We start from the raw sequence: 19,890 nt of genomic DNA on the forward strand, positions 1-19,890 counted from the left end.
TACATTTTTTATTATTACCTTAGACATAAAAGAGGGAATAGGAACGAACGGAGGAAGGAAGGAAGGAAAATGATGAAAGAGTGAAGATACTGGTCAACTCTTACATAAGGAAGTTGGACAAAGGAAGAAAGGAGAGATGAAGGAGTGAAGATACTGGTCAACTCTTGCATAAGGAAATTGGACAGCCCACAGGAGTCATTAAAATCACTCTTTCTAGCATATATACTTTTTATTTCTACCTTAAACATGAACGAAGGAATAGGAATGAACGAAGGAAGGAAATATATGAAAGAGTGAAGATACTGGTTAACTCTTGCATAAGGAAATTGGACAGCACACAGGAATCATTAAAATCACTCTTTCTAGCATATATACTTTTTATTTCTACCTTAAACATGAACGAAGGAATAGGAACAAACGAAAGAAGGAAATATATGAAAGAGTGAAGATACTGGTCAACTCTTGCATAGGGAAATTGGACAGCACACATGAGCCATTAAAATCCTTCTTTCTAGCATATATACTTTTTATTTCTACCTTAAACATGAACGAAGGAATAGGAACGAACGAAAGAAGGAAACATATGAAAGAGTGAAGATACCGGTCAACTCTTGCATAAGGAAGTTGGACAGCACACATGAGCCATTAAAATCCTTCTTTCTAGCATATATACTTTTTATTTCTACCTTAAACATGAACGAAAGAAGGAAATATACAAGAGTGAAGATACTGGTCAACTCTTGCATAGGGAAGTTGGACAGCACACATGAGCCATTAAAATCCTTCTTTCTAGCAATACTTTTATTTCTAGGAAGTTGGACAGCACACAGGAATCATTCAAACCCTCAAATCTAGCATATATACTCTTTATTATGTAATCATATAGTACTATTGTTACCTTAGACATGAATACAATCAAGTGATGACCATGATGATGAGTAATGGGTGGGGACAGCAGGAGACGGCAGCTCTGGTCACAGGGCCCACAGCGGCATACACTTGTTAAACTCACACACAACCTTCTATCGGTACTTTTGGCGGGAAAAACTGTTGTCCTATATTGGGGTTGTGTGTGTTTGTGTGAGGGATGGTCTGTTTGTTTTTTTTGCTCTTAATCTGTTCCCCTGTGCTGTAAAGAAAGGAAAAAGCCATGGAAAATTGATCTAGTGTATTGAGACTGAAGATTTCCGAAGTTAAAACCAATATGCATTTTTTTATTTCGACAGGGTAATTTATAGTGATGTTGATTGGTTGTGAGAGAGAACACGAAATCAAACACATATATAAAAACTGATCTTGTGTATGAAGACTGAATATTATCGAAGTTAAAACCAATACGTATTTTTAATTTCGACGGGGTAATTCATAGTGATGTTGATTGGTTGCGAGAGAGAACACGGAATCAAACACATATATAAAAACTGATCTTGTGTATGGAGACTGAATATTTCTAAAGTTAAAACCAATACACATTTTTAATTTCGACAGGGTAATTCATAGTGATGTTGAATGATTACGAGAGAGAACACAGAATCAAACACATATATAAAAACTGATCTTGTGTATGAAGACTGAAGATTTCCGAAGTTAAAACCAATATGCATTTTTTTATTTTGACGGGGTAATTCATAGTGATGTTGATTGGTTGCGAGAGAGAACACGGAATCAAACACATATATAAAAACTGATCTTGTGTATGGAGACTGAAGATTTCCGAAGTTAAAACCAATATGCATTTTTTTATTTTGACGGGGTAATTCATAGTGATGTTGATTGGTTGCGAGAGAGAACACGGAATCAAACACATATATAAAAACTGATCTTGTGTATGGAGACTGAAGATTTCCAAAGTTAAAACCAATATGCATTTTTTTATTTCGATGGGGTAATTTACAATGGCGTCGCTGATTGGTTACCTCCCTTCCTTCCCTCCTTCCTTTCATAAGCTTCAGAGTGACTCCCAGCCTGCCCTTCCTGCCTCCCACTGCACCCCTTATGAGAGAGACTATCGGCAATCTCTAATCAATGATATGCTGGACTATACGTTGCCCATGAGAGGACAACACGTGGTTAACAGATGCCTTCTACTACTCCTCGACGCCCCTGAAATACCGCAAGTTTCCACACCCATGAGTAAGGTTGACATTTTTCGACGCTAACTAAACTGTCTCTTGTTCTTTGTCTACATTGAACTTGCATAAACATTGGGTGACTCTTATTGCGGTGTGGTGACAATACGTTAACCCATTACGAGAACTAGGTACGTAATCTCAGACATTTCCGAAACTCACACACACACATATGAAAAGGCTTTCGTAGAGGTTGTTGTGTTAGTGTTTCCATGGGTAGTGTTATGAGCCTGGTGATAGTTTGACAAGGCTTTCATAGAGGTTGTTGTGTTAGTATTGCCATGGGTAGTGTTATGAGCCTAGTGATAGTTTGACAAGGCTTTCATAGAGGTTGTGTTAGTGTTTCCATGGGTAGTTTCATAAGCTAGTTCACTGGGCAGTTTTATGAGCCTGGTGATAGTTTGACAGGGCTTTCATAGAGGCTGTGTTAGTATTGCCATGGGTAGTTTTATGAGCCTAGTGATAGTTTGACAAGGCTTTCATAGAGGTTGTTGTGTTAGTGTTTCCATGGGTAGTGTTATGAGCCTAGTGATAGTTTGACAAGCCTTCAACACCACCAATGAGAACCACACTAACCTCCTCTGTGACCTTGAGAAATGGATATCGTGTGAACCGAACGCATCCGAGAAAACGCACCTTAGTCCTACCATACATACGCCAGGTCTCGGTCAAAACTACACGATCATGCATACAAAAATAATTAGTATAGGCAATCTTTAACAGTGGGTAGCGAGCTCTGTGTGGGATAAGGACGAGGAGGTTTGTTTACATGTCGGCAGAGTGTGGCGCCGGAAATTTTAAATGTCGTATTAGGCTGTAAGGAAAATGTGGGTGGTTTGTCGTTTTTTGGTGTTTTTGAAGGAGCGGTGAGTCGGTTTTGGTAATTTTTTATGTTGAGTTTATAATGTCGACTGCACTGTGAAAATATGATACTTAGAACAATTTTTTTATATTGCTTTTTATGAATGAGTTTAAAACGTCGAATTTATACACTGAAAATCTAATACTTTGGACAATTTTTTATATGGCTTTTAATGAGTGAGTTTAAAATGCCGATTGCACTGTGAATATCTAACACTCGGAATTATGTTTTATGTAGCTTTTTACGAATAAGTTTAAAACATCGAATTTACACTATGAAAATCTAATACTTTGGACAATTTTTTGTATGGCTTTTAAGGAGTGAGTTTAAAATGTCGACTGCACTGTGAAAATCTAACACTCGGAATTATGTTTTATGTAGCTTTTTACGAATAAGTTTAAAACGTCGAATTTACACGATGAAAATCTAATACTTTGGACAATTTTTTATATGGCTTTTTAAGAGTGAGTTTAAAATGTCGACTTTATACTATGAAAATCTAAAACTTCGAACAATTAAATGTGAAAATCCAACACTCGGAACAATTTTTTTAATATAATTTTTTACGAATGAGTTTCAAATTGTCAACTTAACACTGGGAAAATCTAACATTCGGAATTTTTTTTAACATAACTTCTGACGAGTTTAAAATATTGACTTAACGCTATGAAAATCTAATACTACAAACAATTTTTTATATAACTTTTTACGACATTTCAAAAAAACATCCCACTTTCTGAGTGAGACACACACACGCCACGCCAAAAAAAAACAATAAAAATGCAAAAAAAATGCCAAACTACCACAACAAACTCTACTACGACATCTAAAAATCCCAGCATATACGAAGGCAATTATTAACAACAGGTAGAAGGGTAGTGTAGTACTGTGTTCTGGGACTACGATTGCGGGGTATGTCTTTGTAGGGTACAGAAGATGAGGTTTGTTTACATAGCGCAGAGTAGTAGGCAAATTCTCAACAACAGGTAAAGGGTTTTGTTTTGAAATGAATGTCTAGTGATGTGTTTTGGGAGTACGATTGTGGGGTATTTTCCTGAAGGGTACGGATGAAGAAGAGGTTTGTTTACGTAATGCCAGTCTGTAGGGAATTCTCAACAACAGGTAAAGGGTTTTGTTTTTAAATGAATGTGTAGTGATGTGTTTTAAGGTTACGATTGCGGGGTATATGTCTGAAGGGTACGGAAGAGGAGGTTTGTTTACATAGCGCAGAGCAGTAGGCAAATTCTCAACAACATGTATAGAGTTTTGTATTTGAAATGAATGTGTAGTGATGTATTCTGGGACGACGATTGCGGGGTATATTTCTGAAGGGTACGGATGAAGACTATGTTTGTTTACGTAATGCCAGAGTCCGTAGGCAATTCTCAACAACAGGTATAAAGATTTGTATCTGAAATGAACGTGTAGTGATGTGTTTTGGGGTTACGATTGCGGGATATATTTCTGAAGGGTACGGATGAAGAAGAGGTTTGTTTACATAGCGCAGAGTAGTAGGCAAATTCTCAACAACATGTATAGAGTTTTGTATTTGAAATGAATGTGTAGTGATGTATTCTGGGACGACGATTGTGGGGTATATTTCTGAAGGGTACGGATGAAGACTGTGTTTGTTTACATAGCGCAGAGTAGTAGGCAAATTCTCAACAACATGTATAGAGTTTTGTATTTGAAATTAATGTGTAGTGATGTATTTACATAATGCCAGAGTCTGTAGGGAATTTTTAACAACAGGTATAGAGTTTTGTATTTGAAATGAATGTGTAGTGATGTGTTTTGAGGTTACAATTGCGGGATATATTTCTGAAGGGTACGGAAGATGAGGTTTGTTTACATAGCGCAGAGCAGTAGGCAAATTCTCAACAACATGTATAGAGTTTTGTATTTGAAATGAATGTGTAGTGATGTATTCTGGGACGGGGTATATTTCTGAAGAAGAAGAGGTTTGTTTACATAGCGCAGAGCAGTAGGCAAATTCTCAACAACATGTATAGAGTTTTGTATTTGAAATTAATGTGTAGTGATGTATTCTGGGACGACAATTGTGGGGTATGTTTCTGAAGGGTACGGATGAAGACTGTGTTTGTTTACGTAATGCCAGAGTCTGTAGGCGATTCTCAACAACAGGTATAAAGATTTGTATTTGAAATGAACGTGTAGTGATGTATTTTGGGGTTACGATTGTGGGATATATGTCTGAAGGGTACGGAAGATGAGGTTTGTTTACATAGCGCAGAGCAGTAGGCAAATTCTCAACAACATGTATAGAGTTTTGTATTTGAAATTAATGTGTAGTGATGTATTCTGGGACGACGATTGTGGGGTATATTTCTGAAGGGTACGGATGAAGACTGTGTTTGTTTACGTAATGCCAGTCTGTAGGCAATTCTCAACAACAGGTAAAGGGGTTTGTTTTGAAATGAAAATGGTGATGTGTTCGAGGACCTTACAGCATACTTCCTAACTTCTAAGCGATAACCACCAGTCTCCGCAGCACTAAGGCAAGCATGGTTCTCGAAGGCTTAACCCGGGCCCTCAATACCCTCCCCCCCCCCTGTACACACCCTCAGTAGTCAGTGTTGCCAACCTAATGGGATTGTCACACCTTTAAATGACCTCCAGAATATCTTACCTAAGCCATTTCTAGTTACCCAGTGCTACCAACCTCACCCCAAGCACACAGGAGTCAAGGTCAAGAGAGTCTGGCTTAAGTACTAGATGCAGGAATGGTTGGTAGTCCTGGCTGTTCAGTGTTGCCAACTTATGGGGATTCACACCTTCAAAATTAATTACCTTCAAAGCATCTTCCCTAAGCCAGACCCAGTGCTACCAACCTCACCACAAGCACACAAGAGTCAGGTCAAAAGAGTCTGGAAAGGTTGGTAGTCAGTGTCGCCAACTTAAGAGGATTGTCACACCTTTAAACGACTTCCAAAAACATCTTACCTAGTTACCCAGTGCTACCAACCTCGTCACAAACACACAAGAGTCAGGTCAAAAGAGTCTGGAAAGGTTGGTAGTCCTGGTTGGTAGTCAGTGTCGCCAACCTAAGGGGATAGTCACACCTTTAAACGAATTCCAGTGCTACCAACCTCGCCACAAGCACTCAGGAGTCAGGTCAAGAGTCGGAAAAGTTGGTAGTCCTGGTTGTTAGTCAGTGTCGCCAACCTAAGGGGATAGTCACACCTTTAAACGAATTCCAGTGCTACCAACCTCGCCACAAGCACTCAGGAGTCAGGTCAAGAGTCGGAAAGGTTGGTAGTCCTGGTTGGTAGTCAGTGTCGCCAACCTAAGGGGATAGTCACACCTTTAAACGAATTCCAGTGCTACCAACCTCGCCACAAGCACTCAGGAGTCAGGTCAAGAGTCGGAAAGGTTGGTAGTCCTGGTTGGTAGTCAGTGTCGCCAACCTAAGGGAATTGTCACACTTTTAAACGACCACAAAAACATCTTACGGCTTTATTATAGATAACAACTTTCTCTTGTTTATTTTTTGCACTGCTACTTAATGGTATAAACGTTACGATGCCTACAAATGAATTATAAGTAAATGAATTATAAGAAGTATGCGTATCGTGTTTTCTTTGCGTCTCCGAGCACGGACAGACAGACGAACACACGCACAACCTCACTAAAGACAGAGAGAAAACAAAACATAGTAAATCAGCATGAAATCAGTGAAGAAATACGCCTGAAAATATATATATATCTCTATAAAACACAGACAACAAAACAAATAAATAAAAATAAGTATGTAATTCTGATTTCCTCCGAGCAGACACGCCAACCCTTCCACATTTCACGAGACAGATTAAGCGGGTGTTATGCCCTTCAATCAACTTCTATGGCATTTCCGACACCATATCAACCTGCTTCTCCATTTCCTTCCACGCAACAGATTATTAAGTGGATGTTCTGCTCTTTTCAACATCAATTTAACCCCACTTAATAATCTTACCCCTACACAAGACTGGTTATTAAGTGGGTGTTATGCCCTTCAATCAACTTCTATGGCATTTCCGACACCATATCAACCTGCTTCTCCATTTCCTTCCACTCAACAGATTATTAAGTGGATGTTCTGCTCTTTTCAACATCAATTTAACCCCAATTAATAATCTTACCCCTACACAAGACTGGTTATTAAGCGGGTGTTATGCCCTTCAATCAACTTCTATGGCATTTCCGACACCATATCAACCAGCCTGTCCATTTCCTTCCACAAGACAGATTATTAAGTGGATGTTCTGCTCTTTTCAACATCAATTAAACCCCACTTAATAATCTTCCCCCTACACAAGACAGGTTATCAAGTGGGTGTTATGCCCTTCAATCAACTTCAATGGCATTTCCGACACCATATCAACCTGCTTCTCCATTTCCTTCCACGCAACAGATTATTAAGTGGATCTTCTGCTCTCTTCAACATCAATTTAACCCCACTTAATAATCTTCCCCCTACACAAGACTGGTTATTAAGTGGGTGTTATGCCCTTCAATCAACCTCTATGTCATTTCCGACACCACATTCACTAGAAATTACTCACTCTGTCCTTCTCTTCCCTTTCCCAGCACTCTGTCACTCCCTGTCCAGTAACTAATGTAATCTAATTTACTTTCCTACGCATGTGTTCAAGGTTGTATGGCCCAGTTTTACGTTTCAACAGTGTCAATATTAGCACCCAAACCAAGTAATTTTCTCTGTAATGGTCCGCTTTTCTACTTGACATTCGTAACTACAGAGATTTTTTGTGTGGTTTTGTCAAATTTATTAACGTTTATATAAATGGCAAAGAATCGAAACACTTTACAGGGATGTTCGTAGTGTTTATACTTTTTGATATGACATCCGATACGAAAAAGACTTCCTGTGTGGTGTCGGCAAATTTCGTAGTGTCTATACAAATGCCAAAGATCCAACTTGACATTCGCAACTACAGTGATTTTATGTGTTTTTTTGTCAAATTTCTTGACGTTTATATAAATGTCAAAGAATTCAAACACTATACAGGGAATTTTCATCAGTGCTTCGTTTTCTATGTGACGTCCAATACGAAAAAGACTTCCTGTGAGGAGTTGTCAAATTTCGTAACATCTATACAAATACCAAAGAATCCAAACACTTTACAGGGACTTTCATAGTGTTTATACTTCTTCTATATGATCTACGATACCATAGAGACTTCCGGCGTGGTGTCGTCAAATTTCGTAACATCTATACAAATACCAAAGAATCCGAACACTTTACAGGGACTTTCATAGTGTTTATACTTCTTCTATATGATCTACGATACCAAAGAGACTTCCGGCGTGGTGTCGTCAAATTTCGTAGCGTCTATACAAATGCCAAACAGGAGGAAGCCACATCTGAGCACCATGTCGGACGCTAATCACTTCGTTTATGAATTTTACTGAGCTGATTATCGCGTCTATGAATTTTGCCGAGCCAAGGCCTGCGTTTATGAATTTTACTGAGCCAATTCCTGCGTTTATGAATTTTGCCTAGCCAATTATTGCGTTTATGAATTTTACGAGCATGTCAATTACCGCGTTTATGAATTTTACCAAGCCAATTATTGCATTTATGAATTTTACGAGCAAGTCAATTACTGCGTTTATGAATTTTACCAAGCCAATTATTGCATCTATAAATCTTCCAAGCAAGCCAATTACAGCGTTTATGAATTTTACGAGCATGTCAATTACTGCGTTTATGAATTCTACCGAGCCAATTATCACATTTATGGATCTTCCGAGCATGCCGGTCCGGTGTTCCCCCTTGTCATATATATACCATTTAACTTATCCCCAGGCCCATAGACGACACGATATCTGCAAGCACTGTGACCTTGGTATCCCTTCCTCTGTACTATACTGTCATTAATTACGAATCCGTACCCTAAACAAGGAATTTTCAGGAATTTTCATAGTGTTCAGAACTGGTCCTGGTTATATACAAGGCGTGGATTGGCGGAAAGGCTTATATACCAATACATTACGATATACCGAGCCGTTCCGTCACTCCACTTCCCATGTTTAACCTTTCTTCCACGCCTTCCTTCCATCCCTCAGGCCTCCACATTCACCCCTTTCCACTCTTCGCTCGATATGATGGTAATGACTTGAATAGCAACACTGCTAAACAAAACATGATCACGGCAGTTTAGAATAGAGTGAGTGTGTGTGGAATCAAAACAGTAACAATGAGGCCGCCCCGGGAGTGTGTGGCACAGCGAGAGTTGAATTTATTTTACAGTGAAGACTTGTGTTGGAGTGTGTGTGTGTTTGTGTGTGTGTTGTAGTGTGGGTCTGTAATGTGAAGGGAAGGGAAGGGAATGGAAAAGGAAGAGAAGGGAAGAGAAGGAAGAGAAGGGAAGGGAAGGAAGAGGAAGTGAAGGGAAGGGAAGAGAAGGGAAAGGAAGGGATAGGAAAGGAAGAGAAGGGAAGGGAAGGGAAGGAAAGTTAAGGAAAGGGAAGGAAAACGAGGGGAAAGGAAATGAATGAGATGAGGAAAGATGTGTGTGTGTGTGTGTGTGTGTGTGTGTGTGTGTGTGTGTGTGTGTGTGTGTGTACCCATGAGCCGGAGAATCTTGCTTTACCATGAGACAGATGGAGGACAATTTTCATGCAGTGTGCAGGATAATTATCGTAACGGACACACGCCCTATCCCTTACTTAGCCCTCCTGCCCGAAGTCCTCTGTGAATTTGCGTAGCTTCTCCAAGTCCTCATCGTTGACGGACGGCTTGGAGTCCGCCAGCGAGCGCATCATGTCCCGCTGTGAGGAAGGACGGCAGTGAGGAGAGGGGAACATCGACAGGGTGGAAGAAAAATAATTAACATGAACCCTAATTTAACATAGCCTAACTTACCCTAGCCTAGCTTAACCTTGCCTAACTTAACCTTGCTTAACTTAACCTAGCCTAGCTTAACCTAGCCTAGCTTAACCTTGCCTAGCTTAACCTGCCCAAACCTAACACAAACTAATCTAATGAAGCCTAATTTAACATAGCCTAACTTAACCTTGTCTTAGCCTAACTTAACCTACCCAAACCTAACACAACCTAATCTAATGAAGCCTAACCTAACCTAGCCTAACTTAACTTAGCCTCACTTAACCTAGCCTAACCTAACCTAGCCTACATAGCCTAACTTAACCTAGCCTAACCTAACCTAGCCCAACTTAGCCTAGCCTAACTTAACCTAGCCTCACTTAACCTAGCCTAACCTAGCCTACATAGCCTAACTTAACCTAGCCCAACTTAACCTAGCCTCACTTAACCTAGCCTAACCTAACCTAGCCCAACTTAACCTAGCCTCACTTAACCTAGCCTAACCTAACCTAGCCCACCCCAATTGGGTCACCACTTCTTAGTATCATCAAGAATGTGGTGTGTGTGTGAATGTCGGCACTCACCATGGACACGACGGGTTCGTAGAGCCTGTCGCTGGGCACCTGCTCCCAGCTCATCTCCATGGCGCCCGCCTCGCCGGGGGAGCAGGGCGTGAGCAGGTCGTCCACAAGCACGTCGGGGTTTGCTCTGGACGGCCCGCGCACGTACTTGAAATGTGTGGCGGTCTGGACCTTGCGAACCGGCTGCATCAACGCGTCGCGCACCACGATGCTGATGTCCGCACCGGAGTACCTGGAGATGAAATGTTGTTATTGTTATTACTTGTTATGGGAAGGAGAACAAGGCAGGGCTGATAAAAGAGAGAGAAAGAAAGATGCAAATGTCCGCACTGGAGTACCTGGAGACGGAGAGAGGGAAAGAGAACAAGTCAGGGCTGATAAAAGAGAGAGAAAGAAAGATGCAAATGTCCGCGCCTGAGTACCTGGAGACGGAGAGAGGGAAAGAGAACAAGTCAGGGCTGATAAAAGAGAGAGAAAGAAAGATGCAAATGTCCGCGCCGGAGTACCTGGAGACGGAGAGAGGGCAAGAGAACAAGTCAGGGCTGATAAAAGAGAGAGAGAAATAAAGATGGTAATGTCCGCACCGGAGTACCTGGAGACAGAGAGAGGGCAAGAGAACAAGTCAGGGCTGATAAAAGAGAGAGAGAGAAAGATGCAAATGTCCGCACCAGAGTACCTGGAGACGGAGAGAGGGAAAGAGAACGTCAGGGCTGATAAAAGAGAGAGAAAGAAAGATGCAAATGTCCGCGCCGGAGTACCTGGAGACGGAGATAGGGAAAGAGAACGTCAAGGCCAATTTATTATTATTATTTTTTTTTACAGTAAAGGAAACAGTTCAAGGGCAAAAATAAGGAACCTATAATGAAAAAAAGCTCGCTACTCACTGCTCCTACAAAAAAGTCAAGAGGAGCGGCTGAAAGATACGTCAATTTCAAAAGGAGAGAAAGAGAAAGAAAGAAAGAAAGAAAGGCAGATAATTGATAGTGTCCACACCCAAATACCTGATTCATTATAACATTACATTAAGCAGCATAAGAAAAACAGGGAATAATCTTGAAAATGATGCATAAACTTGAGGAAATCAGATGGAAAACAATAAAGAAACTATCCTTATGACACTAAAAAGACAAACTGACATAGGAAATAATGAATGAAACTTGGAAATTGAGAATAAAAAGCAAATCGGAGGAAAACATATAAAGACACTCAATCATTATACCACAAATAAGACGAAAGACAAAGAAAACAATAAACAAACTTGAATCTATAAGGAAAACGATACACACACACAACACAACAAACAAAACAACATCAAGGAAATCATAGGAAAACAAAACACTATCATTATACATCAAAAAAGACAAAAGACAAAGAAAACAATAAACAAACTTGAATCTATAAGGAAAACGATACACACACCACCAGACACACACAACACAACAAACAAAACAACATCAAGAAAATCATAGGAAAACAAAACACTATCATTATACCACAAAAAAGACGAAAGACAAAGAAAACAATAAACAAACTTGAATCTATAAGGAAAACGATACACACACACAACACAACAAACAAAACAACATCAAGAAAATCATAGGAAAACAAAAACCACTCAATCATTATACATCAAAAAAGACAAAAGACAAAGAAAACAATAAACAAACTTGAATCTATAAGGAAAACGATACACACACCACCACACACACAACACAACAAACAAAACATAAGAAAATCATAGGAAAACAAAACACCATCATTATACCACAAAAAGACAAAAGACAAAGAAAACAATAAACAAACTTGAATCTATAAGGAAAACGATACACACCCACAACACAACAAACAAAACAACATAAAGAAAATCATAGGAAAACAAAACACCATCATTATACCACAAAAAAGACGAAAGACAATGAAAACAATAAACAAACTTGAATCTATAAGGTAAACGATACACACACCACCAGACACACACAACACAACAAACAAAACAACATCAAGAAAATCATAGGAAAACAAAACACTCTATCATTATACCACAAAAAAGACAAAAGACGAAGAAAACAATAAACAAACTTGAATCTATAAGGAAAACAATACACACACACAACACATTAAACAAAACAACATCAAGAAAATCATAGGAAAACAAAACACTATCATTATACCACAAAAAAGATGAAAGACAAAGAAAACAATAAACAAACTTGAATCTGTAAGGAAAACGATACACACACACAACACAACAAACAAAACAACATCAAGAAAATCATAGGAAAACAAAACACTATCATTATACCACAAAAAAGACAAGACAAAGAAAACAATAAATAAACTTGAATCTATAAGGAAAACGATACACACACACAACACAGTAAACAAAACAACATCAAGAAAATCATAGGAAAACAAAACACTATCATTATACCACAAAAAAGATGAGACAAAGAAAACAATAAACAAACTTGAATCTATAAGGAAAACGATACACACAAACAACACACTAAACAAAACAACATCAAGAAAATCATAGGAAAACAAAACACCATCATTATACCACAAATAAGACAAAAGACAAAGAAAACAATAAACAAACTTGAATCTATAAGGAAAACGATACACACACACAACACAGTAAACAAAACATCAAGAAAATCATAGGAAAACAAAAACCACTCAATCATTATACCACAAAAAAGACAAAAGACAAAGAAAACAATAAACAAACTTGAATCTATACAGAAAACGATACACACAAACTCTTCCGACAACACTCTGAACACACGACCAGACACACACACACAACACAACACTAAACAAAAGAGCATCAAGAAAAACAACAAACATCCTCAACTCCGTCACACTATCACCAAAACTACAGAATAACACCCACCCGTCAGTCTTGGCCCCCAGTATCCTGAAGTCCTCGTCCGTCAGGTTGTGCGGTGTGTCTCCGAGGTTTAGCTTGAACATGCTGGTGCGCGCCGGGGCCTCGGGCAAGGGTATGTAGATCCTCTTCTCGAAACGCCTCCTGATGGCCGAGTCCAGCACCCACGGAATGTTGGTGGCGCCCAGGACCAACACGCTGTCGTTCTGATTCCCGACGCCTGAAGGAGAGGGTGTGTGAGGGTGTGCGAGGGTGTGAGAGGGTGTGCGAGGGTGTGTGAGGGTGTGCGTGAGGGTGCGTTTTCTACTTTCCCTTCTAGTTTAACATCCTTATTTTTTTCTATGGGGTTCAATGGGCTATGTGTCGCCCCAAAACAAGTACTCTAGCCTTCCCCAGACCAACAGTAGAACCCAGACAGCCCCACATTTAAATCCCATGAAGCCCAACCCAGTCTTACATGGTCTACCCAGATCCCCAAACACATACTCTAGCCCTCCCCAGACCAACAGTAGAACCCACCCAGCCCCCGACTTAAGTCCAACCCAGTCTTACATAGTCTATCCAGATCCCTAAAACACTTACTTCAGCCTATTCCAAACCCTTATAGACCATTTTAAACCTCACTACAGTCTTATGCAGTCCACTCTAGCCCTCCCCAGACCAGCAGTAGAACCCAGACAGCCCCACACGTAAGTCCCATGAAGCTCAACCCAGTCTTATGTAGTCTATCCAGATCCCTAAAACACATACTTCAGCCTATTCGAAACCCTTACAGACCACCTTCAACCTCACTTCAGTCTTATACGGCCCACTCTAGCCCTCCCCAGACCAACAGTAGAACCCAGACAGCCCCACATTTTAAGTCCCATGAGGTCCAACCCAGTCTTACATTGTCCCACCCAGCTCCCCAAAACACATACTAGCCTATTCCAAACCATTATAAACCACTTCAGTCTTATACAGCCCATTCTAGCCCTACCCAATTCCACTCAGCTCCCCAAACAAGTACTCTAGCCCACTTCAGACCCACACGAGACCCCAGACAGCTTCCCTTCATCCCCCCTTTACCTTGCATCTGTACGAGGAACTCTGTTTTGATTCTCCGGGCGGACTCGGACTCCTGCTCGGACCTGGAGGAACAGAGTGAGTCCACCTCGTCAATGAAGATGATGGAGGGCTTGTGTTCACGCGCCATGGAGAACAGGGTCTTGACGTGCTGCTCAGACTCACCCAGCCACTTCGACACGAGATCGGCCGAGGAGACGCTGAAGAAGGTGGAGTTGTTGGCCTCGGTGGCAACAGCCTTCGCCAGATAGGTCTTACCTGTACCTGGCGGCTGTGGACGAGGGGGAGGGTTAGCTATGGGGTGTGTGGGGCGACAGGAGTTAGTGTGCGAGAATTTGACACTTTTGCAGACTAGTGGAGTTTTTTTCAACGTAACACAAGAAATAAAGAAGAGTCAAACATCACAAAATAAAGTAAATATCAAAGAAGAGTTAAACATTACAAAATAAAGTAAATATCATAAAGAAAACATCATAAAAAAATCTCATCATGGCCTATAAAAAAGACAACTCATGAATAAGAAATTGATAAAAAAAAACTATTATAGCCTAAAAAAGAATTAATGAAAAAATCAACAAAAATTTTATAAACTCATCATGGTCTTTTAACCCGGTAGCTGTGGGGATCATGTTCCTTAAAGTCCCCTCTAAGTGAATTAATGAGAAAAAATCATCACTCACGCAAACCACTTCATAATATATATCAACGCATTTGTGATCAGTTTATGCATCATCTATTTTTGGGGTTTATATCATGGCAAAAATTTGGCACATCGCTGGTACACGGTAAAGCCACAAATTTGGCCCGTCGCTGCTACCGGGTTAAAAACAACTCTAAAAAATAAATAAATAAATAAATAAGTACTCATAGCCTCAGTGTTCATCTCAGTCACACTATCCAATGGCAGGGTTAGACTCACACACACACACACACATACACTACAGCTACTCTCGGCCTCAGTGCACATCTCTATCACACTACCCCTCGAGACTCACCCCAAACAGCAGGATGCCCCTCCAAGCCTGCCTCTTGCCCGTGAACATGTGCGGGAACCTGATGGGCAGAATGACCGCCTCCTTCAGGGCCGCCTTCGCCCCCTCCAGGCCCGCCACGTCCTCCCAGGATACATTAGGCTTCTCGGCAACGATCGCGCCCTCCATCTTCGCCTCCATCTTCTTCTTGGTCGGGTCCTCGTCGTCGGAGTCGGAATCCTTGCTGCCGCCCTTCTTCCTGTTGGTGGTGGTGGTGGTGGTGGTGAGGGTGGTGATAGTGGTGGTGAGGGGGGTGTTGGTGGTAATGATTTTTTTTTTTTTTTTTTTTTTTTTAGTAGAGAAAGGGGTAGTTTAAGGGGAAGAATAATGATAATAATAATAATAACAATAATAATAAAGATAAATAAGAAAAAACACAGCGGTATAATAATAAAAATAAAAACAGAAAACAAATAAATCGACAAAAAATAAAATGAAATAATAAAAATGACAACAAAAAATTAAGAAAAAAAGAAGGAAACAGAAATAAAAATAAATAAATAAACCGAGAATAAAATAATAAAATAATAATAAGAAATAAAGTATATGGAAGAAAGAGGGAGAATGAAAGGAAGAAATAAAAATACAATAATAATAATAATAATAATAATAATAATAATAACAATAATAACAAATAACATTCAGTGAGTAGCGCAACTTTTTTTCATTATAGTTTCCCTTTTTTTTATGCCCTTGAACCGTCTCCTTCGCCATAAAAAAAAAAAAAATAAATAAAATAAATAAAAATAACCGCACTTACGACGAGCCCCCCGCACCCGCCTTCACCGGTTTCTTCTTGTCCTTGTTCTTCTCTATATACTCCTTCAGCTTCTCGGCGCGGTCCAGGTACTGTTTACACTTGGCCCTAATGCTCTCCTTGGCGCGCTCATTCGGCACCTCATCTGTAGGGCGTAAGGAGGTTGATGAGGTGGGTGTGTTGGTATGGACTCGAACACACACACGTACATACACACTCATATATGAATGGAGTTGTTGGGTTAGGGTGAAGAGGAGGTGCATGGATGTGGTCAGTGTGATAGAGGATGGGAAGAGGTGGAAATGGAAGGAGGAGGAGAGAAAATAAGGATGACAGAGAATGATGTAGATGGGAAGATAGGGAAATAGATGATCCGTTATGAAATTGGCAAAAGAAGAAGAAGGAGAAGTTATGCATGACAGAGGAAGAAGGAGAGAACAAGAAGAGATGGAAATGGAAGGAGGGGGAGAGAAAATATGGTTGACTGAGAATGAAGTAGATGGGAAGATAGGAAAATAGATGATCCATTATGAAATTGGCAAAAGAAGAAGAAGGAGAAGTTATGCATGACAGAGGAAGAAAGAAAAGAGATGGAAATGGAAGGAGAGAAAATATGGTTGACTGAGAATGAAGTAGATGGGAAGATAGGGAAATAGATGATCCGTTATGAAATTGGCAAAAGAAGAAGAAGGAGAAGTTATGCATGACAGAGGAAGAAAGAAAAGAGATGGAAATGGAAGGAGAGAAAATATGGATGACTGAGAATGATGTAGATGGGAAGAGAAGGAAATGGATGATCCGTTATGAAATTGGCAAAAGAGGTTGAAAAAGTTGTATGAGACAGGAAGAAATAGAGAACAAGACATGGAATTGGATATGAAATTGTTGAAAAAAAGCTTACCTATTTATTTTACTGATTATTTTTTGTACGTATTTATTCTGCATTATATTTCATTCTTTTTACTTCTTCACTATAATAAATTTCAACCCCCTGGGCCTTACACTTCATGGCGTGCAGGAAGTACTCGACGGCGGACTCGTACAGCCGCAGCGCCTCGGCATAGTTCTTAGACTTGTCCTCCTCGGTCGCCCGTGTCACCAGGTCTATCGCTTTCTGGAGGGGGAGACACAGTTATTTATTATTTTTTTCCCTTTTTATAGGAAATGACACCAGGCAAAAAGAAAAAATAGAGGAAACATAAAATCCCAGTTACTTGGTTATATGCTTAGAGAATTAGTTAGTTAGTTAGTTAGTCAGTTACTACATTATCTGGTTAGCTAAAGTTAGTTCTTAAATTATTTTCTTAAAAGTAAAACTGGTATGTAATCTTGCCCTTTAAACATGGGGATTTAAACACCCAAACTAACTTTACATTATCATTACCATTATTTCTTAAAAAAAATACACTCCCTAAGGTTTAAATATTACAAAGAAAAAATAATTCTCAAGGTAAACTAACCTAAAATCTTTTCTCATCCAAACCCTTACCCTAATCCTATCCTGGCCCCTCCCCAAGGTAAAACGTATATGAAAATGCATTATAATAACAATTACTTCACATGTTAAATTACTACGAATATTGGTTTTGAGTGGTGATCCTTAAGATTAACCCCCCTAGAAATGAATGAAAACATCTCCCTCAAGACCTATAAGACACTAATACCATGGGACAAAACAGGATTATAAAACTCACTAATAAATAAAAACTAAACCTCACATTAAGCTAAAAATCACCATAAAACACTAATAAACAAACTAGAGTAAATAACACATATAAAAATCTAGATATATACAGGAATGAGAAAATATTTAAACCACACACATAGACCCACGAATGAAAAACTTAACCTTACATTAAGCTAAAAATCCCCATAAAACACTAATAAACAAACAAGTAAATAACACATAAAAATCTAGATGTGTCCAGGAATGAGAAAATATTTAAACCACACATAAGACCCACGAATGAAAAACTAAACCTTACATTAAGCTAAAAATCCCCATAAAACACTAATAAACAAACTAGAGTAAATAACATATAAAAATCGAGATGTGTCCAGGAATGAGAAAATATTTAAACCACACATAGACCCACGAATGAAAAACTAAACCTTACATTAAGCTAAAAATCCCCATAAAACACTAATAAACAAACTGCAGTAAATAACATAAAAATCTAGATGTGTCCAGGAATGAGAAAATATTTAAACCACATATAGACCCACGAATGAAAAACTAAACCTCACATTAAGCTAAAAATCCCCATAAAACACTAATAAACAAACTGCAGTAAATAACACATAAAAATCTAGATGTGTACAGGAATGAGAAAATATTTAAACCACACATAAGACCCACGAATGAAAAACTAAACCTCACATTAAGCTAAAAATCCCCATAAAACACTAATAAACAAACTGCAGTAAATAACATATAAAAATCGAGATGTGTCCAGGAATGAGAAAATATTTAAACCACACACATAGACCCACGAATGAAAAACTAAACCTTACATTAAGCTAAAAATCCCCATAAAACACTAATAAACAAACTGCAGTAAATAACATATAAAAATCTAGATGTGTCCAGGAATGAGAAAATATTTAAACCACACACATAGACCCACGAATGAAAAACTAAACCTCACATTAAGCTAAAAATCCCCATAAAACACTAATAAGCAAACTGTAGTAGATAACATATAAAAATCTAGATGTGTCCAGGAATGAGAAAATTTTTAAACCACACATAAGACCCACGAATGAAAAACTAAACCTCACATTAAGCTAAAAATCCCCATAAAACAATAATAAACAAACTGTAGTAAATAACATAAAAATCGAGATGTGTCCAGGAATGAGAAAATATTTAAACCACACACATAGACCCACGAATGAAAAACTAAACCTCACATTAAGCTAAAAACCCCCATAAAACACTAATAAACAAACTGTAGTAGAAAATGAGTCAAAATCGTGAACCGTCCCAACAGGAAACAGGAAATATCTGGATAAATGTTAACCTTATAGCTGTCAAACGCCATTACCCACCTCGACCCCGGCAACACAAGCAACACTAAATTAAACCCCGCAACACACTAAACACCCCCACAATTACACCATTAAAAGAATTACCCTATTGCTAACGCTATCAACACACCGGATGACTCATAACCTAAGCCCTATGACACCTTTATTAATGGCCGCCGGGGAGGATTCATGGGTTCTGGGTTATGTTTTTACCTGAAGGGCGGATGTGGAGGCCATGGCGCGTTGGAAATGGGTGAAATAGGTAAGTTTTGAGCCTCCTGCGGCCTTCCGTCAGCCTCTGCACATAAACACCAGCCTCAGAAGTCCTCCTCCATATGACTCCACGGACGTAAACAAAGGAGCATCACCAAGAGCCTGAACGTGAGCTTGGTGTTACAGGTTGAGTTGAGTTGTCGGTCCGGAGTTATGCCTTTGTAACGGTACTTCATGATGGTCTGTGGTCTGTCTCGGTCTGGGTTTTTAAATAAATTATCAATCAATCAGTCTTTTTTGGTGACTTGTGATATCTTTCGGGTCTGGGATTTTGTCTTTGTAACGTGCTCCTCCAATCTCCATTCTCGGTTTTTCATTATTAATTATTTGACGGGTTCTAATTATTGCATATTTCCTATACTCATACTTACTTTCTATTCGTTTTGTAACATCAATCAATCATTTTTCGCTTTTCTAAACTA

General features: G+C 39.3%; 1 protein-coding gene and 2 long non-coding RNA genes across 39 annotated transcripts; 2 read left to right on the top strand and 1 right to left on the bottom strand.

Moving 5' to 3' along the window:
- Positions 1 to 850: 850 nt before the first annotated feature.
- LOC126982179 (vacuolar protein sorting-associated protein 4-like) lies at positions 851 to 19,576 on the bottom strand. 9 transcript variants are annotated; one of them, XM_050834019.1, is made up of 10 exons: positions 19,409 to 19,576; positions 17,168 to 17,279; positions 16,169 to 16,310; positions 15,373 to 15,607; positions 14,381 to 14,648; positions 13,319 to 13,532; positions 10,426 to 10,654; positions 8,542 to 9,786; positions 7,211 to 8,511; positions 6,455 to 7,044 (listed from the first exon to the last, which is right to left on the bottom strand). In XM_050834019.1, the coding sequence occupies exons 1-8, from the start codon at positions 19,430 to 19,432 to the stop codon at positions 9,685 to 9,687; spliced, it is 1,326 nt and encodes a 441-aa protein (XP_050689976.1). In that variant the 5' UTR covers positions 19,433 to 19,576; the 3' UTR covers positions 6,455 to 7,044; positions 7,211 to 8,511; positions 8,542 to 9,684. The 9 variants fall into 9 exon arrangements, with proteins under 9 accessions (XP_050689981.1, XP_050689976.1, XP_050689979.1 ...); XM_050834022.1 differs by having other exon boundaries at positions 7,211 to 7,376; positions 7,543 to 9,786; XM_050834024.1 differs by lacking the exons at positions 6,455 to 7,044; positions 7,211 to 8,511 and adding an exon at positions 851 to 1,129 and having other exon boundaries at positions 9,685 to 9,786.
- On the top strand, positions 1,123 to 2,808 carry LOC126982182 (uncharacterized). The gene is made up of 2 exons (XR_007734842.1): positions 1,123 to 2,459; positions 2,551 to 2,808. It is a non-coding gene; the product is annotated as an uncharacterized LOC126982182 (long non-coding RNA).
- LOC126982180 (uncharacterized) lies at positions 3,798 to 9,581 on the top strand. 29 transcript variants are annotated; one of them, XR_007734830.1, is made up of 6 exons: positions 3,798 to 4,202; positions 4,480 to 4,524; positions 4,744 to 4,833; positions 4,953 to 5,887; positions 6,264 to 7,148; positions 7,315 to 9,581. It is a non-coding gene; the product is annotated as an uncharacterized LOC126982180 (long non-coding RNA). The 29 variants fall into 29 exon arrangements; XR_007734840.1 differs by lacking the exon at positions 4,480 to 4,524 and adding an exon at positions 4,387 to 4,433 and having other exon boundaries at positions 3,798 to 4,113; positions 4,791 to 4,833; XR_007734821.1 differs by lacking the exon at positions 4,744 to 4,833 and adding an exon at positions 6,003 to 6,142 and having other exon boundaries at positions 3,798 to 4,617; positions 4,953 to 5,868; positions 6,385 to 7,148.
- Positions 19,577 to 19,890: the final 314 nt, after the last annotated feature.

Source organism: Eriocheir sinensis, chromosome 50 (assembly GCF_024679095.1).
Source record: "Eriocheir sinensis breed Jianghai 21 chromosome 50, ASM2467909v1, whole genome shotgun sequence".
Classification (NCBI taxonomy): domain Eukaryota; kingdom Metazoa; phylum Arthropoda; class Malacostraca; order Decapoda; family Varunidae; genus Eriocheir; species Eriocheir sinensis.